The sequence below is a fragment of the Miscanthus floridulus genome, chromosome 9, assembly GCF_019320115.1.
Source record: "Miscanthus floridulus cultivar M001 chromosome 9, ASM1932011v1, whole genome shotgun sequence".
NCBI lineage: Eukaryota > Viridiplantae > Streptophyta > Magnoliopsida > Poales > Poaceae > Miscanthus > Miscanthus floridulus.
In genome coordinates, this window is record NC_089588.1 from 37322124 (window position 1) to 37349048 (window position 26925).

Sequence of the window (26925 nt, forward strand, 5' to 3'; positions counted from 1 at the left end):
GCTAAAATAAAACTGCAGCCATAGTTGGAGGGTCAAAAAATGGACTTTTTCCTATTTTCTTCTATCTTTGGTGATGTCCTTCAATTCTCTAAGCCAGCAACACTCAAATATTATTGGTGTTTTCAATGTATGAATGCATCTTATCGTGTTCTAAATGTATGTGATTGGCTTGGTTTTGTTGTTTTACCCCAATTTGTGGCGTTTCACTACAAGAAACATGACCTTATGTGCTGAATACGTTCTGACAACAGAGCTATTCGTCATTGGGTCGTTCCATTTTGTAGGGATCGTTATGGCTAAGTAACGGAAATTGTCACAAATTAGTCCAATGGCCTATTGTGATGAACATTTATTCATACGAGGCCAGCCAGCAACAATCATAAATTTTGGTATGTCAGGTTTTTTCAATACACAAAGAAAATCTTATACAGTTTGAAGTAACTAAAACTACGCCTCTTCAACTTTCAAGTAAATTAGTTAAAGAAATATAACTTACATGCATTGTTTTTTCAAATGCACTTCTCAATTCTAAAAAAAAAATGCACTTCTCAGATTATTAAATAAAACCACCAAATAAGCATGTAAGTTGGCTATAAATAATCTATAAAAACGATAATTTTGCATCTCACCATCACATGGGTGAGCATTTGTTTGTCCCTAACTCTACTTTATCTCTCCTTTGTTCAAATTTGATATTATGCCAGTTTCGAGTTCAGCCAAACCTTGACAAAATCTCTATCCAGCTCACAAATTAGTCCTTGGACTGAATATCAGATATCCCCGTGGGCTATTTTCCTTTTCTTTGTTTCTCCTTTGTCTTCCCATCACTCTAGACTAATCCTACATTGGTATGGATGTAAGTGGGCTAGCCCGCGACCCGTATATAGGTTTAATTTTATTTGTTTTCAGCGGCAACCCACAAAATTAAGCCTATATATGGCGGCTTCACAGGCTAACCCACTTGCATCCCTACCTATTGGCCTAGCTTGCTTTCCCTCTATCTTCTCAGCCCGAGTGATGTAGGGAAGGAAGCTGGGTCAGACATTGATTTAGTCCAATGTGGAGGAAAGATGAGGCTTTTAGGTGAAGTAGGTTCATCCCGAGATGAAAATGAAGTCAGACCGAAAAGAGAAAAAGAAGAAAAGATAAATTATATGAGGCATTCAAGCTGAATTGTTGCCTGGTTTGCCACACAACGAGACACGTCCATTCCCAACCAACATCATGACCTGCTCATGTAACATCATGTTGCTAGTTGAGGATGAGCGTGTCTCATGCTGCACCATAGTTGATCTATTGGTTTTTCTCCTATGGTGCAGCCTGGGCTGTCTGTTGGCTGCTAACTCTTATGTCCAGGCAAACAAACAATCCCTTTGCAGTATTGTCCAATGCTTGGTTCATGTTGTCCAGTGCTTGCTTGAATAAACCCCTCTGAGTTTTTATTGTCCAGTGCTTGCTTGATTTCTGCCTTCATCTTTTCTGACTCTTCCAGTGCCACCGGCGATTCTTTATGACTGTCAACTTGAAAGAAATCTGAGGCCAACATCTTTATTTGGCAGTGATGTCTTTGATGTTGGATGGATTAGGATGCAGGCCATCTAGTTTGCTTCCTGCATCTTCTCCTGGTGCCCAAACCAAATTTAACTTTGGTTCAACACTAGAGTCTTGGTACCATCCATCCATAACACACTAAGATCATCCGTAGAGTCTTGGTACCATCCATCCATAACACACGTTCATCTCCTTGCATCCGAGTAGGTACCATCCATCCATAAACATGTTCATCTCCTTGCACATCCTGTGCCATTAATTTGGTTTGGTAATCTCCTCATCTCCTGTAACCGATGAGCCATAATGCCATGAATCCTTTGCATATTGTAGGAACTGAAGCTCCAGGAATTTTCTGGAATGGAATACATTTCTCTCTATCTCAGTGTATACATATACACACACTAATGGGCTAGGCCCAATACATATATATATTACATATAGCCCAACACTCCCCCTCAAGATGGATGATAGATATCTATCATTCCCATCCTGCTACATGCTATATTACATTCTTTTGCTCCTAAACCCTTAGTAAGACAATCTGCTATTTGACCTCCTGAGCTAACATGACTCAACTGAAGAGTACCATCATCTAGCTTCTCTTTAATGAAGAAGCGATCGATTTCTACATCTTTTGTTCGATCGTGCTGAACTGGATTATTGGCTATGTTGATAGCCGACTTGTTATCACACCAAAGCTTCAATGGTCCTTTTCTTAGCACATTTAACTCTGACAGAAGACTTCTTACCTACAACATCTCACTTACTGTGAGTGACATTGCTCTATATTCTGCTTCAGCTGTCGAACGAGACACAACTGACTGTTTTTTGCTTCTCCATGATATCAAGTTTCCTCCAACAAAAACATAATAGCAAGATGTCGATCTTCTATCATCAAGGCAGCTTGCCCAATCAGCATCGCAATAACCCTCAACATTTAGATGTCCATGGCTCTTGAACATAAGTCCCTTTCCAGGGCTACTCTTCCGATAAACAGCATCTAAATGCTCACTTGTTGGATTGTGCATATATCGGCTCACAACACTCACAGCATAGGAAATGTCAGGTCTCGTATGGCATAAGTAGATAAGCTTTCCCACAAGCCTTTGGTATATCTCTTTATTCACTGGATCACCTGATTCAGCACATAACTTGTGGTTTGGATCAATAGGTGTTGTTGCAGGTCGACACCCAAGCATGCCTGTCTCACTGAGTAAATCTAATACATACTTTCTCTGTGAGAGAATTATACCTTTTGGAGATCGAGCAATCTCAATGCCAAGGAAGTACCTGAGTTGACCGAGATCCTTCACTTCAAATTCCTTGCTCAATTTTTTCTTCAGCTTTTTTATTTCTTCTTCATCATCGCCTGTAAGAATGATATCATCCACATATACAGCTAGGACGACGATCTGTCATCCGGAATGTCGGTAGAAAACAGTATGATCCCCATTGCACTGTTTGTATCCCGTATCACCTATCAAACCATGCTCGTGGAGACTTTGAGACCATATAGAGATTTCTTCAATCTACAAACCTTCCCGATAGTCTTAGATTGAGAGAAACCAGGTGGAATCTCCATATACACCTCCTCTTGAAGATCACCATGCAAGAAAGCATTCTTCACATCCAACTGGTGCAAGGTCCAGCCAAAGTTTGCAGCACATGAAATCAATGTTCTTACTATACTCATCTTTGCCACCGGTGCAAATGTCTCATCGTAATCAATTCCATATGTTTGACTGTATCCTCTAGCAACCAATCTTGCTTTATACCTTTCTACCTTTCCTTCTGGATTTTGCTTCACGGTAAAAACCCACTTGCAACTAACAGCTTTCTTCCCAGCAGGTAATTGTACAAGATCCCATGTTTTGTTCTTTTCAAGGGCTCTTAACTCATCTAACATGGCCTCACGCCATTTAGGGTCTTGATTTGCTTCTTTCCAGTCTTTAGGAATAACAATAGACTGCAATGATGCAATAAATGCTCTATATGTAGGGGATAATGATGCATAAGAAACATAGTTACCAATGTCATGCTCAAATCCGTACATTGATGGGGGCACACCAGCCTTAGCTTGTGGTCCTTTTCGTAATGCTATGGGCAAATCATCTAAAGTAGAGTCTTCAATCTCAGTCTCCGGAGCCGATGACACATCAACAGCCTCTTGAGAGGCCGAGGAAGAATGTTCATGAGTTGTTGGTGTTGCTGTTGTGGGAACCTCTTCCTGAGATTTATACTTCCTCCTTGTATACACTTTCAAGGGACCCTTATATCGTGGGTTTTCAGCTCTAGAATTATCCTCTTGACATAGAGTTGAATCCAAGCCACTTTCCTTCTCTCCCATTATTGGTTGGGAATTCGAGCCCTTAATCACCACTTCCATTTTCTTTAGATTTTGCACAGTTGGAATAGATATCACATCATTTTTCTCCCCTGTCGATTAACTTCATCTGATTCAACAGAGTCAAACTTTGACAAAAAATTCAGATCAGTCTTCTCTCCATAGAAGGGCACTGATTCCCTGAATGTCACATCCATGCTAACAAACAAGCATCGCTCACTAGGACTCCCAACATTTGTAGCCCTTTAGTCCTGAAGAATACCCCACAAAGATGCACTTTATAGCACACGGATCCAATTTTCCCACTGAGGGTCTGTGATCCCGCACAAAGCATGTACATCCAAAGACCTTAGGTGGAACCACAAACTTATTTTCACCTAACAACATCTCACAAGGAGTTTTCATCCCAAGTATTCTTGATGGGGTACGATTGATGAGATATGTAGCTGTCAACACAGCTTCACTCCATAGGAATTTAGGCACATTCATAGTAAACATCAGTGAGCGAGCAACCTCCAAAATATGACGATTTTTCCTCTCAGCCACGCCATTTTGTGGAGGTGTATCAGGGCATGTGGTCTGATGCAATATACCATTTGTTGATAGAAATGAACTGAATTCCTTGTTCACATATTCAGTCCCATTATCTGTTCTTATTGTTTGAACCTGAGCATTGAATTGAATCTTCACAAGTGCGCAAAAATCTAGAAAGCATTTCAACACCTCATCTTTGTGCTTCATAAGGTATACCCATGTCATCCGGGAAAAACAATCAATAAAAGTGACAAAGTATTTCATTCCACTAATAGAAACCACAGGACATGTCCAGACATCTGAATGGATCAGCACAAAAGGTGACACATTCCTGATGCCCCTACTTACATAAGATGGCCTTGTGTGTTTTGCAAACTCACGGGCATCACAAAAGAGTTTGTTTTTATCCACCCCACACATTACATCAGGAAAGACTTTATACATTTTGTCGAAGGACAGGTGTCCCATTCTACAATGCAAAAGCATCACCATAGATTCCTTTTCTCCAACAGCTGCTGCTAGGACAGTACACAAAGCATCATTTGTCCCTTCACGGTCCATGTACCACAGCCCACTATGCCTGGTTGCACTCCCAATATTCCTCCCTATTCGTCTTTCCTAAATTAAACAATTTTCCTTATCAAGAATAACTTGGCAATCCAACTGATCAACTAGAGCATTTAATGATATAAGATTGACTAGAAAGGCTGGCACATGCAATATTGATGATAATTGGATATATGGAGTGCACTGGACTGTGCCAACGCCTTTAATGGGTTGTGATGTACCATCAGCAGTTTGTGTAGTTTCTTTACGTGTGGGGGGATATTGCATATATGAAACAAACTCACTCGATGTGCCTGTGACATGCTTTGATGCCCCTGAATCTAGGATCCAATTTAATTTTGATATTTGAGTTGGAATAGATGCATGGGCATAATTACCTTCATCTATATATGCAAAGTTGATGAAGTTGCCACTAGGGGCCTCCTGGACTTGATCTTCAGGTCTTCCACATTTTCCTTTCACATGCCTCAGTTCTTCAAGGTCCACTGATGAAGCTTCGCTTGCCTTCGAAAATTCCTCCTGTGTGCCCGCTACATTCGCCCTGTAACCACCTCTACCTCCATGGCCTCTACCACCTCTTAGAGCACCCCTGCTACTGCCTCTTCCTCTTCCACTATTGGGCTTAAGTGGCTTGGGACAATCACGAATCAAATGTCCAAGGTCACCACAATTGAAACACCTCCTGTCCTCTTTAACTCCTGTTGCTGCAAAGATGGGAGTAGATGGAGAGGAGGAATTTCCTTTCATCACATTTAGCCTAGACTCCTCCCGTGTTATAGCGCCTATAGCCTCCTCAAGGCTAGGAAGACTAGGCTGATGGAACATAGTAGAGCATCTACCCTCAAACTCTGGATTTAATCCCCTCAAAAATTGTATGACTCGTTTTTCTTCTATCCACTTCTTCACCCAAGCAACACATTCAGAGTGTGGTAATTCGATGGGTTTTAGATAATCAGCATCAGCCCATAAGCCCTTTAACTCAGCAACATAGTCTGCTACAGATCGCTCCCCCTGTTTGAGATCATGGAGGCGATCTTCTATTTCAACCATCAACATCACATTACCAATCCCAGAATACATCTTCTCCAAAGATTTCCATATCTCAGCTGCACTTATTATTGTATCAACAGTACTAGCAATGGCTGGAGTCATAGAACTCAACATCCATGCTGCTACCAAGGAATTAATATCATCCCATGTACTCCATTCAGGACTACATTTATTTTCTGGCTCAGGTGATCCTCCATTTACAAAACCTTCAAGCCTTCTCGCTTTCAACAGACGGAGTGCCCTTCTGGACCAGGCCAAATAATTTTTGGTGCCCTCTAGCTTGATATCATTTGGCATCAATTCTATCTTCTGGACTGGTTCCATGTGAATCACAGCATCCTTACTCGAACTTGGAGCCTCATCCTTTTTTGCAGCAAGTAGTTCTACCAATTTTCCAAGCACTTGCTCAATTCCTTGATTTTCCCCCATGATTTAATGTTGCCAGGGCCTTCTTCTTGTAGCTTCCACAACTGAAGAACAACAGAGCAGGATAACAGCAGCTCCAATGCCTTCTGCACCTGCAGTTCTTCTACTGAAGAGACCAAAGAACAGAGCACTGCAATCTCCCTCCAATAGCAGCAGCTCTCTGCCTTCTGCAGTCCAGCTCCTCACAAATCCACTCCTAGGATGTACACCGCACACACCCCAGGCAACAATTCCTTCTGCAACACAACAGCACCGGAAGAGCAAAAGCACACGCACCTCAATCTCCTCAGAACTTGCCTCTCCTTCCAGATCCCGTCCAGCTGCTTCCCGTGCTGCTACTTCTAGCTCTTGCTTGCTTTCTCCTCCTCCTCCTGCTGCTGCTGCAGCTCCCAATCCACACACAGCACAAGCTTGAGCACACGCCTCTCCACCGCCCCTTCCACCACGCAGCGCCAAGTCGCCCGATGTGCACGTCAGCGGCACCAACTCCTTCCCAGCGGCAACCTCCTGACCACCAGCCTCAGCCTCCTCACCGCCGCCCTCGCCATCACTGGCCTGGCTCCGACACCATGTAGGAACTGAAGCTCGAGGAATTTTCTGGAATGGAATACATTTCTCTCTCTATCTCAGTGTATACATATACAAACACTAATGGGCTAGGCCCAATACACATATATATATTACATATAGCCCAACACATATCATCAGTTTTTGTGAGAGGGACCTCTGGGCTCTAGCGTTCTGTTGCCATGCCTCCACCCACTGCTCTCCTCCTGTGCTATAAAATCAGTCTAAATTCATGGACAATACCATTCCAGATTGTGCTATACTGCTCTCACTTTGTCTCTCCACCTTTTCCTTTTGCAGCTTCTGATCCTACATGAGTGTTATTCAGCTTCGGTGATGCTTTCTTATGATTCTCATTTCCATCCCCGATTAAGCTGTAACTATTGAGGGTTTCAGTCGTCGATCGACGCGTCAGTTGTGCTCTTGCACTCTTGCTCTCACAGTTGGCCCATGCGTGTTTCTAGAAGTACCACATACTCCTTGGCAACCAGATCAAGTGCTAAGTGAACACTAGGTGAGTTTAATTTGTAATACATGATGACGGATGCATCGCGCTATTGACGCCATCACCGAGAAGCTTCTGCACATCGCAGGCATCAACACCAGTGAGGCATTCCTTCATGTCATGAAAGCTCATGCGTCATTGAAACTAAAAAAGCATCCAGCATTGCTCAAGGTTTTCAGTAAGGTTAAAAACGGACGGAAAAAATCCCGTTCCGTTTTCTACTTTCTTCCGTCCGTTTTCGTTACCGAAACGGGAAATGGGTTTTTTCGTCCGTTTCCGCGAGATCCCATTTTTATCTAGAATTGACCCGTATTTATTCTGTTTTTTCATCCTGTTTTCAATCTATGTAAGATATATCTAGAAATTGATATGTTCATAAACCTACTAATCACAAATTATGCATGTTAACATGTTAACACATGGTATACTAGTGAATATTGGACCGATAATTTCGTATGTGTATATTATTTTGTGACTTTGTTCATGTATACTCAAGAATATTTTATCATGTTATTCTAACTTATTTTTCCGGCTCTCCGTCCGTATTTGTGTGTTTCTGTATTTCCGTATATCCCCATCCGTTTTTAATTCCGTTTTTTCCCGAACCCGATCCCGTTTCCGCTAAAAACATAGAAACGGAAATGGGAGAGGAGTTTTCCCGCCCGTTTCCGTCCCTAATTTTTTGGGATTCTTACCTAGGGTGGCACAGTGTTTGACACCAAATGTCTTGCGTTATTTATTTGCCGCAAATTTAGAAGCCCATATATACTTATTATAATTGTAGCAGATGAATTTAGTTATCAAGGACTAATATATCTCTAATTTTCACTATACGGGTTGCCTTAAATACTTTAAGTTTTGTTATAGAAAAAAAATTCAGTCTTCACCATAAATTATCCGGTGAATAATTGGTAACCATTCAGAGAAGAATATATTTTCATCTCACTGTGTCATATTGCACCAATTTTCTTTCGTATGAAAATATCATGGGTGGACATTCGGTGTAATTGACTTTTCGTATTTTTTTAATAGATGACATGCATGTGAACATTGGACATATTTTAATTCCACAATTTTTTCAGCAAGGTTTCCACTTTCATCTAACAACCATCTACATTTCAACATCTAATTTCCGCAGCAACGCGCGGAGAATACATCTAGTTTCATTAATCGAACAGGGCAACTAGAGAAGTCGGGAGATTAAATGGAAAACAGGAACCTACATACAGACACAAAACTCCAAACTTTTAATTAAGTCAGAACTTAGAACATCATTGGACGCCTTTTTTCCATATCAAAGTTACAATCCATGGCCATTAATAAGTACAAGGTCACATATCTGCCTCATTTAGGAAGAACAAGACAATAGGTATGCACATAACAAGATACATACAACTGGGTTGATCTGGCATACAACCAGGAAATGAACAGCTAGACACCTTGACCAAGCTGTGCTCAGGAAAGGTTGCAAGAAACAGCGCAGCACGGTAAACCAGGTCCAGCAAGATAATAGGAACAACTAATCACTGACTCTTAAGTTGGCATTACACGGATAGAACTGGGAAACAATCATAGAGACAAAAGGCACCATGCTTACTCAATTGGCAGATAAGAGCTTCCCCCGGATGAAACTTATCATTAAAACAATCCCAAAGGAAGAAGCCAGCATTCTTAATGTAATTAAGTGGCAGAAGATCAGTCTTCAGCTTTAAGCTTCTATTCCACGAAACTAAAACCTGTACAAAATTGAAAAGCATAGTAAGTGCCAAGGTGTATCATCTGACAAATTATTGAGAGGTAAAAAAGGCAAGTAAAGATGAGACGCAGGAAAGGACTAGCATATGAAAATTTCACTCGACTAAACTGTAGCGAACTGGAATATTCCAAACCTGTACAGCTAAAATGTAGCTACAGTAGAATCCTTAATAAATTACTTTCTTCATTCAAGGGCATGCCATCTTGAGGACATTGGAAGTCTTTCACATGCAAATTTGAATTTGACCTAAATAAGTATCTTGGTATACTATTGTGTTTTTGACATGCAGCTTTGAATTTTAACAAAATAAGTATCATGGTATATAATTGTGTTTTTGTTTTTGACATGCAATTTTGAGTGCCACCTTTTAAATAAAATATGTTTGCACAGAATTGTAAAATGAGTGACCAATCTAAACATTATTTTATATATTTATAGATGGAGGCAGTATTTTCATTAGTTTTGAAGTAACATCTTCACTACAAACACAACTAGGATGAAAATCAAGATATTCAATAGAGGCGGATAGCCCTTAATGCAGAATTCATAGATGATAAGGTGGATAGCAAAGCTGAGAAATTAAAGTACAACAACAACAGCAGCAACAACAACAAAGCCTTTAAGTCCCAAACAAGTTGGAGTAGGCTAGAGTTGAAATCCAGCAGAAGCAATCAAGGTTCAAAGCATGTGAATAGCTGTTTTCCAAGCACTCCTATCTAAGGCTAAGTCTTTGGGTATATTGTATCATTTCAAGTCTACTTTTATTGCATCTACCCAAGTCAACTTCAGTCTTCCTCTGCCTCTCTTCACGTTACTATCATGGCTTAGGATTCCACTACGCACCGGTGCCTCTGGAGGTCTCCGTTGAACATGTCCAAACCATCTCAACCGGTGTTGAACAATCTTTTCTTCAATTCGTGTCACCCCTAATCTATCACGTATATCATCATTCCAAACTCGATCCCTTTTTGTATGACCTCAAATCCAACGCAACATACGCATTTCCGCGACACTTATATGTTGAACATGTTGTCTTTTCGTAGGCCAACATTCTGCACCATACAACATAGCAGGTCTAATCGCCGTCCTATAAAACTTGCCTTTTAGCTTCTGTGGTACCCTTTTATCACATAGGACACCAGATGCTTGGTGCCACTTCATCCACCCTGCTTTGATTCTATGGCTAACATTTTTATCAATATCTCCGTCTCTCTGTAGCATTGATCCTAAATATCGAAAGGTATCTTCCTAGGCACTACTTGACCTTCCAAACTAATATCTTTCACCTCCCGAGTAGTAGTACCGAAGTCACATCTCATATACTTAGTTTTAGTTCTACTGAGTCTAAAACCTTTGGACTCCAAAGTCTCCCGCTATAACTCCAGTTTCTGATTCACTCATATCCGGCTTTCATCAACTAACACTACATCGTCCGCGAAAAACATATACCAAGGAATGTCCCCTTGTATGTCCCTTATGACCTCATCCATCACTAAGGCAAACAGATAAGGGCTCAAAGCTGACCCTCGATGTAGTCCTATCCTAATCGGGAAGTCATCCGTGTCTCCATTACTTGTTCGAACACTAGTCACAACATTGTTGTACATGTCCTTAATGAGCCCGACGTACTTCGTTGGGACTTTATATTTGTCTAAAACCCACCACATAACATTCCTTCGTATTTTATCATAAGCCTTTCCGAAGTCAATAAAAACCATGTGTACGTCATTCTTCTTCTCCCTATACCGCTCCATAACATGTCTTATTAAGAAAATTGCTTCCATGGTTGACCTTCCAGGCATGAAACCAAATTGGTTCATAGAGACCCGCGTTACTGCTCTCAAGCGATGCTCGATAACTCTCCCATAGCTTCATAGTATGGCTCATCAACTTAATTCCCCGGTAATTAGTACAACTTTGAATATCTCCTTTATTCTTGTAGATCGGTACCAATATACTTCTCCACTCGTCAGGCATCTTATTCGATCAGAAAATATGGTTGAACAGCTTGGTTAGCCATACTATAGCATTCCCTGAGGCATCTCCACACCTCGATTGGGATACCATCCAGTCCCATCGCCTTACCTCCTTTCATACTTTTCAACGCCTCTCTGACCTCAGATTCTTAGATTCTCCGCACAAAGCGCCTATTGGTGTCATCAAAAGAGTCATCCAACTGAAAGGTTGTGTTCGTATTCTCACCATTGAACAATTTATCAAATTACTCTTGCCATCGATGTCGAATCTCATCCTCCTTCACCAAGAGATGCTCCCTTTCATCCTTAATGCACTTAACTTGGTTGAAGTCCCTTGTCTTTCTCTCACGAACCCTAGCCATCCTATAAATGTCCTTCTCTCCTTCCTTCGTACTCAAATATTGGTAAAGATCCTCGTACGCTCTACCCTTTGCCACACTTACAGCTCGCTTTTCAATCTTCTTTGTCACTTTGTACTTCTCTATGTTGTCCACACTCCTGTCATGGTACAAGCCTCTATAGCATTCTTTCTTCTCCTTAATAGCCCTTTGGACCTCCTCGTTCCACCACCAAGTATCTTTAGCCTCGTCTCCACTTCCTTTGGTTACTCCACACACCTCTGAGGCCACCTTCCGTGATGGATAAGTCTCTATGGTTTTTTTGTGGGGCTGCAGCTGTACTCCTTGTGGCTGCAGCATCCTTGACTGGTCCTTGTGGTCTTGCTGCCCAAGGACAGCACAACACCCTTGACTAGCATCTTAGCATCTAGGACAGCATCTTGGCACATGCTTGACTGACTAGCAGCATATAAATATGTATCCCCAACCCCTCAGGTTGGTATGGCATTTGGAAATAAACCAGAAAATTGCTCCACCTCCTAGTGTCATCCTCTCTCGATGAGAGTAAAAATTCTGCTACTACCAAGAGTACGAATTCAGCGACTAACAACTAGTATCAGAACCGTATTATCCTGTAGCCTGAGCATCTCTTGCTCATCTTCTCTCAGCCCCACAATAGCCCCAGCTGTTGGCAGCAGCAGCCCTCTCCCCACACAGCAGCCCCCGGGTAGCGCGTCATGTCCACAGGGCAGTCTCAGCGCTCGGTCGCCTCGAGCACGCAGCGTCGGCAGGAGGCCGAACTTGCCGCGGCAGAGGAACGCGAGCGGGCGGCGGCAGAGACCGCTGCGGCGGCGGCAAGGGCGTCGAGGCTGGCAGCGGCGGAGCTGGCAGCAGCCAGAGCGGAGGCGGAAGCGGCGGCGGCGAATGCAGCGCGTGCGGCGGCAGCGGAGGTCGAGGCTCTGCGCGGCAGCATCGACAGCTCCATTTCCGCTGACGACACCGCCGACGTGGACCTCGAGCTACTAGAGAGGGAGGCAGCGCGAGCGCGAACGGCACAGTGGGCAGCCGCGCACGCCCACGAGCATGGCGGCAGCCCAGACAGGCACGGACGCGCTGGCGGCGCTCCTGGAGGAGGCGCGCACGGCAGTGGCGCTCCTGGGGCAGCCGCGCACGCCCACGAGCGTGGCGGCAGCCCAGACAGGCGCGGACGCGCTGACAGGGCTCCTTCAAGAGGCGTGCACGACGATGGCGCTCCTAGAGGAGCCGCGCACGCCCACGAGCGCGGCGGCAGCCCAGACAGGCACGGACGCGCCGGCGGCGCTACTGGAGGAGGCGCGCACGGCGATGGTGGCGGATGGGTCGATGGAGAGCACGGCCTTCACAGGCAGCGTGGCTCTCTCCCCGGATCGGTACCGTGGTTACCACGGGCTCCAGGCTGTCGTCAGGGACGTCGGCCCCGGCGGTGGGTGGCCTACCCTCACTAAGACCAACTACGTCGAGTGGGCTGCGGTGATGAGGGTAAAGCTCCAGGTGCGGCACATGTGGGAGGCAGTCCGGTACGGCAACGTCGACTACGACCTAGATCGACGGGCGCTGGATGCCCTCATCGCTGCAGTCCCGCCCGAGATGCAGTTCTCGCTTACCAACAAGCAGACTGCCAAGAAGGCTTGGGACGCCATCGCTGCAGCACGCATCGACAGCGACCGCGCCCGTAAGTCCACACTACAGGCACTTCGCAAGGCGTGGGAGAACCTGGCCTTCAAGCCAGGTGAGGACGTTGATGACTTTGCTCTCCGTCTCAACACTCTGTTGCAGAAGATGGTGCAGTTCGGCGATGACACCTACGGCGAGGAGAGAGCTGTCGAAAAGCTCTTCCGCTGAGTCCCCGAGAAGTACAAGCAGATGGCTCGCTCGATCGAGTGTCGGCTGGATCTCTCCACGATGTCGATCGAGGAGGCGATAGGTCGCCTCAAGGTCGTCGATAGCGATGAGCCACAGGCTCTCTCGAGGCCCATCACCACTGGCGGGAAGCTCCTTCTCACTTGGGAGCAGTGGCTTGCCAGCCAAGGTGACCGGAAGAAGGGGGAGCCTTCTTCCGCGACAGGTGGCCGCAAGCCGCGCAAGGCGCGCAGAGACGCCCAGGCCGGGGCGCGAGGACGTGCCAAGGGTGATGCCCGCGGAGGCGCCAAGGGCGGCGCCGCCGGCAGGTACAAGCCGGCACAGGACGACGCCTGCCGCAACTACGGCCAGCTTGGCCATTGGGCCAAGGACTGTCGACAACCACAACATGGCCAGGCCCACATCGCACAGGCGGAGGAGTCGGCTTTGTTCATGGCACAAGCAAGCACCGAGCTACCTCCAGCGGCACCGGCCGCAGCGGCTCTCCTCCACCTTGACGAGCCAAAAGCACACGCCCTCCTCGACGACGGCTCCGGCAACGACAAGACTGACGGGTGGTGCCTCGACACCGGCGCCACCCATCACATGACCGGTCGACGGGAGTTCTTCACCGAGCTTGACTCTAGCGTCCGAGGCTCCGTCAAGTTTGGGGATGCCTCCGGCGTGGAGATCAAGGGCGTCGGCTCCGTCATCTTCACCGTCGTGTCTGGTGAGCACAGGCTGCTCATCGGAGTCTACTACATCCCCGCGTTGAGAAACTCTATCATCAGCTTGGGACAGCTGGATGAGAACGGTTCGCGCGTGGTGGTTGAGGATGGAGTCATGAGGATTTGGGATCGCCGTCGTCGCCTTCTTGCCAAGGTATCCAGAAGCGCAAATCGACTCTACGTCCTTAACGTGCAGGTGGCACAACCCCTCTGTCTCGCTGCTCATCGGGACGACAAGGCGTGGCAGTGGTAGTGGCACGAGCGTTTCGGGCACCTTCACTTCGAGGCCCTGAAGCGGCTCAGTGCCACGGAGATGGTGCGAGGCCTGCCGTGCCTCGACCATGTGGAGCAGCTCTACGACGTCTGCGTGTTGACGAAGCAGAGGCGACTCCCCTTTCCCCAGCGGGCGAGCTTTCGAGCCAATGAGAGGCTCGAGCTTGTGCACGGGGACTTGTGTGGCCCGGTGACAGCGGCCACACTGGGAGGACGACGCTACTTCCTGCTGCTCATCGACCTCTCCCGCTACATATGAGTGATGGTCCTCGGCAGCAAGGGAGAGGCTGTGGACGCCATCAGGCGCTCGCAGGCTGCTGCGGAGGCGGAGTGCGGTCGCAAGCTGCGCGTGCTGCGCATCGACAACGACGGCGAATTCACGGCGGCTGAATTCGCGTCGTACTACGCTGATGACGGCATTCAGCGCCACTATTCCGCGCCGTACAGCCCACAGCAGAACGGCGTCGCCGAGCGGCGCAACCAGACGGTTGTGGGGATGGCTCGGGCCCTTCTCAAGTAGAGAGGGATGTCGGCTGTCTTCTGGGGAGAGGCGGTGGTGTCGGCCATCTACATCCTCAACAGCTCGCCTACCAAGGCGCTCGATGGCAGGACGCCGTTCGAGGCTTGGCATGGGCGCAAGCCGGCGGTCTCCCACTTGCGGGTCTTCGGCTGCCTCGCGTTCGCCAAGGAGCTTGGCCACATCAGCAAGCTTGACGACAGGAGCACTCCGGGAGTGTTCATCGGCTACACGGAGGGGTCGAAGACCTACAGCATCCTCGACCCGAAGACACATCGTGTGCGCACGGCGCGCGACGTTGTGTTCGACGAAGGGCGAGGATGGGCGTGGGACAAGGCGGTGGACGACGGCTCGGCTCCGACGTACGACGACTTCATTATCGAGTACGTCCACTTCGAGGGAGCTGGGGGAGTAGGCAGCTCTTCTTCGGCGAGCACGTCTACCCCAGTCCCCGAGCCTCCACCGACCCCGGCGCCTGTTACTCTGACAGCACCACGCTCTCCAACCAGGACCTTGGCTGCGATGAGTCCTTCGCCGGCTCCACCACAGCCGGCGCCGGCACCGCCACGCACTCCAGCACTGACAGGCACCTCTCCGGGCACGTCTACTCCAACACCAGCTCGTGTCGAGCACAGCCCGGTTGAGCTCGCTACTCCGCTCTCACGACGAGGAGCGCATCGACGCGTACCACGACGGTGAGCCGTTGCGGTACCGTACGATGGAGAACCTTCTCGGCGACCAGCCGGTGCCGGTGCCTCACGACTTGGAGGCGCAGTGGCACCTTGCGTGACGACGGCGAGCCTCGGTCGTTTGCAGAGGCCGAAAGACACGCGGCATGGCGCGCCGCGATGCAGTTGGAGATGGATGCGGTCGAGAAGAACCGCACCTGGGAGCTTGCTGACCTTCCTCGTGGTCATCGCGCGATCACTCTTAAGTGGGTGTACAAGCTGAAGAGGGATGAAGCCGGCGCCATCGTCAAGCACAAGGCTCGCTTGGTGGCACGAGGTTTCGTGTAGTAGGAGGGGGTCGACTTCGACGACGCTTTTGCTCTCGTGGCACGGATGGAGTCCGTGCGACTCCTCCATGCGCTAGCTGCCCAGGAGGGCTGGCGTGTTCATCACATGGACGTCAAGTCGGTGTTCCTTAACGGCGACTTGAAGGAGGTCTACGTGCACCAGCCGCCGGGATTTACGATCGCCAGCAAGGAGGGCAAGGTGCTCCGCCTGCGCAAGGCCCTCTATGGCTTGCGGCAGGCACCTAGGGCGTGGAATGCCAAGTTGGATTCCATGCTAAAGGGGATGGGCTTCGAGCAAAGCCCGCACGAGGCGGCCATCTACCGACGGGGCAGTGGAGGAAATGCTCTGCTGGTGGGTGTCTACGTCGACGACTTGGTGATCACCGGCACCAAGGATGCGGAGGTGGCGGCATTCAAGGAAGAGATGAAGGCCACCTTCCAGATGAGTGACCTGGGGCCTCTCTCCTTCTACCTGGGAATCGAGGTGCACCAGGATGACTCCGGGATCACACTTCGACAGACCACCTATGCCAAGCGCGTCGTTGAGCTAGCTGGGCTCACCGACTGCAACCCAGCTCTCACTCCGATGGAGGAGAGGCTGAAGCTGAGCCGCGACAGCACGACGGAGGAGGTGGACGCTACGCAGTACCGGCGTCTTGTGGGGAGCCTTCGCTACCTCGCCCACACACGGCCGGACTTGGCATTCTCCGTCGGCTACGTTAGTCGGTTCATGCAGCGACCGACGACGGAGCACCAGCAGACTGTGAAGAGGATCATCCGCTACGTTACAGGGACTCTCGATCACGGCCTCTACTACCCTAGGTGCCCTGGGGCGGCACACTTCGTTGGGTACAGCGACAGCGACCACGCCGGCGACATCGACACCAGCAAGAGCACGAGCGGGATCCTCTTCTTCCTCGGTAAGTGCCTCGTTAGCTGGCAGTCGATCAAGCAGCAGGTGGTGGCCCTATCCAGCTGCGAGGCTGAGTACATAGCGGCCTCCACCGCTTCGACTTAGGCGCTCTGGCTCGCTCGACTGCTCGGTGATCTCCTCGGCAGACTCTAGAGCGGTGGAGCTCAGGGTGGACAGCAAGTCCGCTCTGGCCCTGGCAAAGAACCCCGTGTTCCATGAACGCAGCAAGCACATCCGGGTGAGGTACCACTTCATCCGAGGCTGTTTGGAGGAAGGGAGCATCAAGGCGAGCTACATCAACACCAAGGATCAGCTTGCGGACCTACTCACCAAACCCCTTGGGAGGATCAAGTTCCTTGAGCTCTGCTCCAGGACCGGGATGGTTCAACTTTCCCACAAGACGACGCACAAGACTTAGGGGGAGAATGATGGATAAGTCTCTGTGGTTTTTTTGTGGGGCTACAGCTGTACTCCTTGTGGCTGCAGCATACTTGACTGGTCCTTGTGGTCTTGCTGCCCAAGGACAGCATAGCACCCTTGACTAGCATCTTAGCATCTAGGACTAGCATCTATGACAGCATCTAGAACTAGCATCTAGAACAGCATCTTAGACTAGCATCTTAGCATATGCTTGGCTGGCTAGCAGCCTATAAATATGTATCCCCAACCCCTCAGGTTGGTATGGCATTTGGAAATAAACCAGAAAATTGTCCCAACTCCTAGTGTCATCCTCTCTCGATGAGAGTAAGAATTCTGCTACTACCCAGAGTAAGAATTCAACGACTAACATTCCAAATGTTGGTTGCCATCTTCTCCCACATGTTGTTTATGTCCTCTTCTTCCTTCCAAGAGCCCTCTTTGATAACCCTTTTCCTGAATACCTCTGACGTCTCTCCTTTCAGTTTCCACCACTTTGTTCTTTCAATCTTAGCTTGTTTGTCACTACGGGCACGCACCTGAAAACGAAAGTCTACCACCAAAAGCTTATGTTGAGAAACAACACTCCGCTGGTATCACCTTGCAACCCAAGCATGCTCATTTGTCCTTTCTTCTTGCGAGGACAAAGTCAATCTGGCTAGAGTATTGTCCGCTACTGAAGGTCACTAGATGAGATTCTCTCTTTCTAAAGAAAGTGTTGGCTATCATCAGGTCAAAAGCTACCGCGAAGTCCAGAACTTCCTCCCCCTCCTGATTCCTACTACCATACCCAAAACCTCCATGAACTGCCTCGAAACCTACGCTTGTAGTACCTACATGCCCATTAAGCTGAGAAATTAAAGTAGTCAAATGGAAATGGATTTGGGTATCGCATCTTTGCATAGAACTCGTCTACTCTCATAACGGTTCAAACAGCACTGGATACAGCTTTCTAAGATTGTGAAAACAGATTCAAGGGTCCAAAGTATCATAATGGTTAACCCAACAATAAAAAAATAAAACGAGGGAAACAGATAAGAATATTCTACTAAGATACTCATACTCTAGTGAGTGTGAGGGAGAGAGGCAGTGAGGGGGGAGAGACACCCAATGAACAAAGAGGGTATTATCAACGGCAACATATCATGTGCAAACCAACCAACCTGTGCAAACTTAGAAACTACCAATCAGGACCACTGGATGTTGATCCAATGGATGGGGCGAGGGGATTTAAGCGCAAAAAAATCCCACCTCTCACCCCATTCATTGGATCAGCATCTAGTGGTCCTGATTGATAGTTTCCAAGTTTGCACAGGTTGGTTTGCACCTGATACGTTGCCATTATCAACTAAACTTCTGAAAGTAACAGTTAACACAACCTAGAAATTACATATACAGCAGGAGCTATTAAAAAACAGACATTAGGACATATTTGCGTTATGGTACAGAAATAATTAACACATTATACTACTGCTCTGCCCCAAAATTAGTGCACATGTTTTCTTTCTCTAGCTGAGTTCATTCACTTTCCTATAGAAGTTAGGAGTTACTTTGTTGCTTTCTCTTTCCCACATACAGAGGCAAACAATTGTAATGTGGAAGCATGGAGAATGAGTCTATGTGTCCAAACACATGTGAATAAAATGGATCTGGTATTTTCCACTTCCCATCACCAAAATATGGTGCAAGACTTTCATTTCCACAATAACTTGGTATACCCAAATCACTGCTTTAGTAACTAACATAGAGTTTCTTCATTGCTTGCCACTTTAATTTACATGAGAGTGTTGCTAGCTAACTTACTGATGTTAAGTTTGCTCAGGAACTTCAAAACTTTAAGAACGTTTCCATCAACCCCTCCACAAACGATTTTAACTCCGTTAAGGTGTGATGATATGGTTGGTGGTAGCTCCTTTGGATTGAACCTTCCTTTCATTCCCACACAATCTTCCTCCATCTGCATTATCATAAAGATTTCACCAAGATCAACTGACAATCTACATAAAGTTCTACGACGCAACAGTTGCCAATTTAAAAAATGTTTACCTTGAAATATAGAAAAAGAATAAGCTCCTCTAAAACTGGTGAATGTTGAAGAATACATGCTAGTGGATGCTCATCAGGAACACACCAATTTTCATTGAGAGTCAAAGACTTCAATTGATTAAAAGTAGGGCAAAGTCTCAAATCCCTTCTGAAAATGAACTGGACATATAGCAACTAGATAAATCAATAAATCTTTAATATATATATAAACATGATGTTTGAAAAAAGATGAACATGAACATGATGATTTGAGGTCAAAGCATACCATGTCAGGGAAAGCTATCAACACCAAAGACTTTGCTTGAGACATACCATGCAAAATCACAGAGGCGCTGTCATCTCGTATGCAACCTCCGCAGCTCTCATCACCACAGTCCCCATAGTTAGAGCGGCTGCAGCAATCTTTACAAACCTCACAGATTGCAAGAGAAGACTTAACCAACAAGGGCATTTTCTCAAGTACAGGAGTCCTGCCAGCAGTGACTTGTAGGAACAATGAAGCAAGATTCGGGGCAAGAATTCGAGCTCGGGAACTCCGGTTGAATGTGGCTCTTTTGATACTTAGATGCCTTAAGGACAAGGATGAGATCCTTTTGGCATGGTTGAAGCTGCAATCTTTAATCTGTAGATCTTGCAACTCAGGACATCTCGAGAAGTCAAGAAAATCTTCATTAAACACTAGGCCGCGAAGCTCTAGCTTGGTCAGGTGCCTGGAGGCGAGGGGTGGGTCATCCGGCCGAAGCCGAGCATGGGTATCCCCAAGGAAGCTGAGCCGCAGGATCTGGACATCGCACTGCACGGCGTACCTGACCCAGAGCCTCACGTGGCGAACGTCAACAGCGGCTCCGGCGACCTTGAGCTCAAATGTCTCCAGAGGCGAGCTTCCACGGAGGAGCAAGAGGCTGTCCACAAACTCCCGGACCTCCTCGAAGGGCACCGGCGCCTTCCCGTCGGCGCCGACGATGCGTAGTCCAGGGGCTGACTTCCAGAGGTGTAGCCAGCGCTGGGCGAGCACGCATGTCTGCACGGCCTGCTGCGCGGGGAGGAAGGAGAGGACGTGGCGCAGGATTTCGTCTGGGAGGGCGCCGATGCGGTCGCCGCCGCTCGCCGGAGATGCTTGCCACGCTCCCTTGGGCGCTTTGCCGGTAGGCATTCCGGCGGCCGCGGGGAGGATGCGTAGCTCCGCAGGGCAGGAGGCGACGGCGGCGAGATGCGAGATTTGGGGACGGGTTTTGCGGATGGCGGCGCGGACGAACTGGGGCGGCGGTGCTGCTGGGGAGGTGCTGGTTCGTGGCTACTGTAGCTAGGGTGGAGCCATGTCTGTGGCGGCGGCGGAGGCGGAGGCTGCCGGGACTGGGAGGCAGGGTTCCGTGACTCGGTCCAAAATGACGGATGCATTTGGGTGAGGTCCCAAACAATATTATACCGATTAGAAATTTGGAATAAATATTAATTTGTGGACAAGTCTAGAGTTCAAACAACCTATACAAGTTCTTTATATATTCAATAAATATAGAAGTGCATACTTATCGAGTTGTAATTCATTTGTTTCTTTTTTATGCCTTTTGATCAAATTTCAGTTAAATACTAGCTAAATCAAAATATTTTGACGGGTAAAAACGATTGAATCTTGGTCCGAAATTTTTGAATTTATTTTTACTATTTGAATGCCATAAACCTGCTGAGCGGTTGTAAGTAGGGGGAAAAAATCTATTGCACTCGTCGACTGCCATCGGCTTAGGCTCTGTTCGGCTACCATTATAAATCAGCTTATCAGTCATGACATAGTATTTTTCTCTCCCAACAAATTAGTCGTAAAAATCAGCACAAGCGGCTTATAGACCAGCCGAGCATAGCCTTAGCTGGGCTATGTGGAGAATCCGGCTGGCTTGATGAGCATTGGACTGTGCATTGCACCATTGGCACAAATAAATAATTTTTATTATAATTTTTAATTTGATATTCCTAATTATAATTTATATAGATATTTATTTATTTATTCTCCAAATATTTTTTATAGTTTTTTCAAATGTTTTCTTTGTTATTTGCATTTTACATGAACTCTTTATTTGTTTATAATCTTGGTCTGATACGGATTTTGCTCCATCACTTCATTTTCATCTCTGTAGATTTTCCCTTCCTCTAATCTTCTGTTGTTGAGGTCCACGGATGAACTAGTATCCCCATCTGTGTAATAAATAAATAAATTCTAGAAGTATATAAATAAAATACTAATTAATATGATTAGCCATATTAAATTAAATAAACTTAATATTTACATATCATTAATAATATTAAAACCACATTAGCCATAGATAACTTCTAAATAATGATACATATCATTTGTTACATTAAAATTATTTTCATTTACATAGTTAATTAGTCATAATCATAAAATTTAGATGGTTTCAAAATAACTTGTACTTTGGGGATACAAATAATATCGGATATTTCACATTTTTGTCGAATATGGATGTGGAATTGGATAGAGAATAATCTTCAAAAACAAAAACGGATACATCCATTTAACATCCATATTTAAGTCCAATACGAAAACGGATGATTTCAAAAAGAGAAAGGCTTCTCTTCCAATCCTGTTGATCAGATTGTGCAGACCAGAGATGACCTTGATCCCCTCTCTGCACCTTTCACCACCACTGATATTGATGAAGTCATATCCATATTTACACAAAAACGGATATGGATATCGGATGTTTGGGATATCTGGACATCCACATCCATGCATGCTACTCTCCCGATCTGCACGACGAGGCGTTCACCGTGAGGCAAGGTTGCAAGAAACCGTATAGTATGGTAATTAAACCAGATCCCCAGCTACATTATCAGAACAACTAATTATACTCTTAAGCTGCCACTACAAGTTCAACTGAAAAACAAATCAGATAAAGGCAGCTACTCTCTTGGCGATATCTATGCTTCGTCTGATCAAACTTACCAGTCCAGCTACATAAATGAAACAGCTAATTACGAGAAGTAATTCTTTAACTTGGTGCAACAAGTTCAACTGTAAATATTGAATAGTGATATCCTGTTGTCAGCAATTCCGCTGATGCAGCTTAGTTTCCTCACCGAATGAGGTACCGGTGCTCCAAGATCCGTCTTCAGCTTGAGGCTTCTATTCCTAGAAAATAAAACCTGTACAGATCGAAAATCAGAGTCAGTGCCAAGGGGTGTCATCTGAGAAATGGTTGCGAGGTAAAAAAGGGAGTAATTAAACATCAAACACGGGAAAAGACTAATGTATACAAACTTCAACTGACCAAACTGTAGCAAACTGGAATACTCTGAAAGCTGGATTGTTGTACAACTAAAGTGCAGCATTAATAGAAGTTTTAGTCAATTACTTCCTATGTTCAAGAACATGGCATCTTTAGTACATTGGCTGGTCTTGATATGCAACTATGGAGATTTCACCTAAATGCTACATTATTGTGTTTTTTACATGCAACATTGAGTGTCGCCATTTAAATAAGATATGTTGGTACAGAATTGTAAAACTACCGAGTAATCTTAAAGTATTTTTATATTTCTAGGTGGAGGCAGTATTCCATTAGTTTTGAAGTAACATCTCCCAGTAACACTACAAACATTGCTAGCAAGAAAATCAAGACATTCATGACAAGCAGATAGTCCTTAGTGTAGAATTCTAGCTGATAAGGTGGATATCAATGCCGATAAATAAGTTAATGTATCCAAACAAAAACTGATTTGGATATCACATTACTGTCTATTTGCATCCTTGCATAGAACTTGGCTACTTTCATAACTGTTCGACCAGCACTATGTGTGTCCTAAAACTTTCTAAGATGGTGAAAACATATTCAATTGCTCCAATGTGTCATGATGATTAACCCAGCAATAAAATAATGAAACAAGGGGAACAAATAAGAGTACTTTATGGAAGACATTTATACACTAGTTATGTACAGATTCCCAACGAACAAAGAAAAGGTTATCCACTGAACTTTTGAAACAAAATACTTAACAGTTAGCACAACTCAAAAATTACATATACAGTAGGAGCCATTCAACGAAATCTGACATACTGACATTTGTTTTATGGAACAGAACTAATCAGACTAGTTATGTACAGATTCCCAACGAACAAAGAGAAGGTTATCCACTGAACTTTTGAAACAAAATACTTAACAGTTAGCACAACTCAAAAATTACATATACAGTAGGAGCCATTCAACGAAATCTGACATACTGACATTTGTTTTATGGCACAGAACTAATCAGCAAGCAGCACATTGTGCTGCTGCTCTGCAATGCCAAAAAATGTGCAACATGTTGCTTTCTCTTTCCTACATACAGAGGCCAACAATTTTTATCAAAAGCTTGGAGTGTATATACAAACACTTCTGATTCGTGAACAAAATGGATCAAATGGTACTTTCTGCTTCCCATAACCAGAATGGCAGAATGCAGTGCAAGATTTTCATTCCCAGAATAACTTGGCATACCCAAATCACTGCTTTAGTAATTAACATGGAGTTTCCTGATTGCTAGCCACTTTGATTTTCCCCATATTTTAATGTTAGGCCAAACAGCAAAAAAATAAAAAGGATAAGAATGTTTCAAGGCACTAGCTAACTTACTGATGTTAAGTTCACCCAGGAACTTCAAAACTTGAAGAACTCTTTCGTCAACCGCTCCACATCTGACTGCCACTCTCTTAAGGTGTGCTGATATTGTGGGTGGTAGCTCCTTTGGACTGAACCTTCCTTTCATTATCACATTAAGTTCCCGCATCTGCAGTGTCATAAAGAGTTCACCAATATCAACAAACAATCTACATAAAGTTCCACAATGCAACAGTTTCCCATTTAGAAATACTTTACCTTGTAAATTAGAACAAGATAAAGCTCCTCTAAAACTGGTGAATGTTCAAGAATATGTACTAGCACTTGTATATCAGGCACACACCAGTGTTCATTGAGCTTCAGAGACTTTAATCGAGTAAAAGTAGGGCAGCATTTCAAATCCTTTCTGAAAATATACTGGACAAGCAACATCAAGTTGATCATTAGATCTTCACTACAATCATGATGTCCAAAACAAGCTGAACATGAACATGATGATTTGAGGTGTAAGCATACCGTATCATCGCTAGCTCCCAACTCTAAAATCTTTGCTTGTGATAGACCATGCAGAAGCACGGAGGAAGTGTCGTTTGGTATGCAATTTTCGCAGCTCTCGTCACCACAGTCCTCATAGTTAGAACGGCTGCAACAGTCAAACTTCCCCCAGATCACAGCAAGTGCTAAAATCAACAAGGGCATGCTCTCAAGTACAGGAGTTTTGCCATAGCTGAGTTGTAGCTCCAGCTTAGTGAGATTGGGGGCATGAATACGGGTTCGGGAACTGTGGTTGAATACGGCTCCTGTGATTTTTAGACGCTTCAAGGACTGGGACGAGATTCTTCCCGCAAGCACGAAGGAGCAGCCTTCAGTCTCTAGATCTTTCAACGTGGGACACCTCGAGAGGTCAAGGAAGTCGCCATTGAACGCGACGCCGCGAAGCACCAGCTGGTCAAGTGCATGGAGGCGATGGGTGGGTCCTGCGGCCGGAGCGAGACCGAAGCATGTTTATTCCCATGGAAGCTGAGCCGCAGCACCTGGACTTTCCACTGCCCGGCGTAACTGACCCAGAGCCTCACGCAGCGAACGTCAATGGCGGCGCCGTCGACCCTGAGCTCAAATGACTCGAGAGGCAGGCTTCCACGGAGGAGCAAAAGGCTGTCCACGAACTCCCGGGCCTCCTCGAAGGGCAGCGGCGCGTTCCCGTCGGCGCCGACTATGCGCAGAACAGTGGCGGACTTCCAGAGGCGGAGACAACGCCGGCCGAGCACGCAGGTCTGCACGGTCTGCTGCGCGGGGAGGAAGGCGAGGATCCGGTGCAGGAGCTCGTCCGGGAGGGCGCCAATGCGGTCGCCGCCGCTCGCCGGAGATGCTTGCCCCGCTCCCTTCGGCGCTTTACCGGCAGGCATTCCGGCCGCCGCGGGGAAGATGCCTAGCTCCCCAGGGCAGGAGGCGACGGGGGCAAGCTCCAAGATTTGGGGACGGGGCGGATTGGGGTTTTGCGGGTGGCGGCGGAGGCTGCCGGGGCTAGGAGGCCGTGAGTCCGTGACTCGGTCCAAATGACGGATTGCATTTGGGTGAGGTCCCAAACAATATTGGTCCTGTTGGTTTCGCTAAGAAAAAACAAGCCAAAACCTATTTCTAATGTGTTGCGAAAGAAAAACACAATTTCAGTAAAAAATAAGCTGAAAAATACGGATTATAAGACAAATAAACATAGCCTATACCGATTAGAAATTTGAAATAAATATTAATTTGTGGACAAGTCTAGAGTTCAAACAACCTATACAAGTTCTTTATATATTCAATAATATAGAAGTGCATACTTATCGAGTTGTAATTCATTTGTTTCTTTTTTATGCCTTTTTTTTTATCAAATTTCAGTTAAATTTCTTAAGCATAAATATTTTTTATTATAATTTTTAATTTAGATATACCTAATTATAATTTATATAGATATTTATTTATTTATTCTCCAAATACTTTTTATAGTTTTTCAAATGTTTTCTTTGTTATTAACATTTTACATGAACTCTTTATTTGTTTATCAATTTTGTCAACACGTATAGAAATCAAATTTTGTTATCTTAATTTTTATTCAAGTTTACTTATCAGAGTTTGAGGCTTTTTTAGTTTCTCGAACTGTTAGATTATCATAAACCCCAATAATGTAATACTAGTGATTGTTTTGTCTCGGCACCTAGGGTTTCCCTAGGTGGCTCGATGAAAGGTCCTTGTTGGTTTTGGTAATTGAGTGACAACCTAGGTGTACTAATTATGTTTATGTGAGATACACAGGTGATTAGTCCACAGGTACATGTGTATGAGCAACATATGCCATGGAGGTGAAAATGGCTTGGAGATGTTGCAAAGCTCACACATGTGATGATGAAGGAGCTTATTGCACATGAGATATGACATTGAGTCATGTGATCAAGGTGGAGAAGATCAAGACAAGACTTGGCTTGATGGACCGGTTGCAAGCGTGAAGGGTAAGTCAAAGGCTTTGGAGTGATGGACCGCGTGGCGGTGAAGCTTGAGCAAGACTTGGCGCCGATGGACGATAGCAACGGTGAAGAGCAAGTAGAGTCAAGATCGATGAACCAATATGATCATGTGATGATATGAAGTGGATCATATCATTATTGATCGTGTTGGTGCATGTGTTGCATCGACATTGAAGGAGATGGAATGGAATGCGCAAGGCAAAGGTATAACTTAGGGCATTTCATTTCACCGGTCATAGGTGTGTAGAGAAGTTTATGACCGGGTTTAGGATAGATGGCCGTACTATCAAGAGGGGCAAACTTGTTTGCATATCGGTCATCTAGTGCCACTCGAGTGATCTAACTTTGCATTGTCGCTAGGATCGAGTGGCGTGGCAAGTTGAGTGGCTAACATCCTTTGGGAAATGATTGTG

At 45.8% G+C, this 26925-nt stretch overlaps 1 protein-coding gene and 1 pseudogene across 1 annotated transcript; both read right to left on the minus strand.

The window, feature by feature from the left end:
• Positions 1-8822: 8822 nt before the first annotated feature.
• LOC136483654 (MEIOTIC F-BOX protein MOF-like) lies at positions 8823-20774 on the minus strand. Its single transcript, XM_066480779.1, has 4 exons — positions 19667-20774; positions 19402-19560; positions 19159-19312; positions 8823-9280 (listed from the first exon to the last, which is right to left on the minus strand). Exons 1-4 carry the CDS (start codon positions 20552-20554, stop codon positions 9261-9263), a joined length of 1221 nt encoding a protein of 406 aa, XP_066336876.1. The 5' UTR covers positions 20555-20774; the 3' UTR covers positions 8823-9260.
• Positions 20775-21956: 1182 nt separating this feature from the next.
• On the minus strand, positions 21957-25511 carry LOC136481754 (MEIOTIC F-BOX protein MOF-like; annotated as a pseudogene).
• Between the last annotated feature and the right edge of the window lie 1414 nt (positions 25512-26925).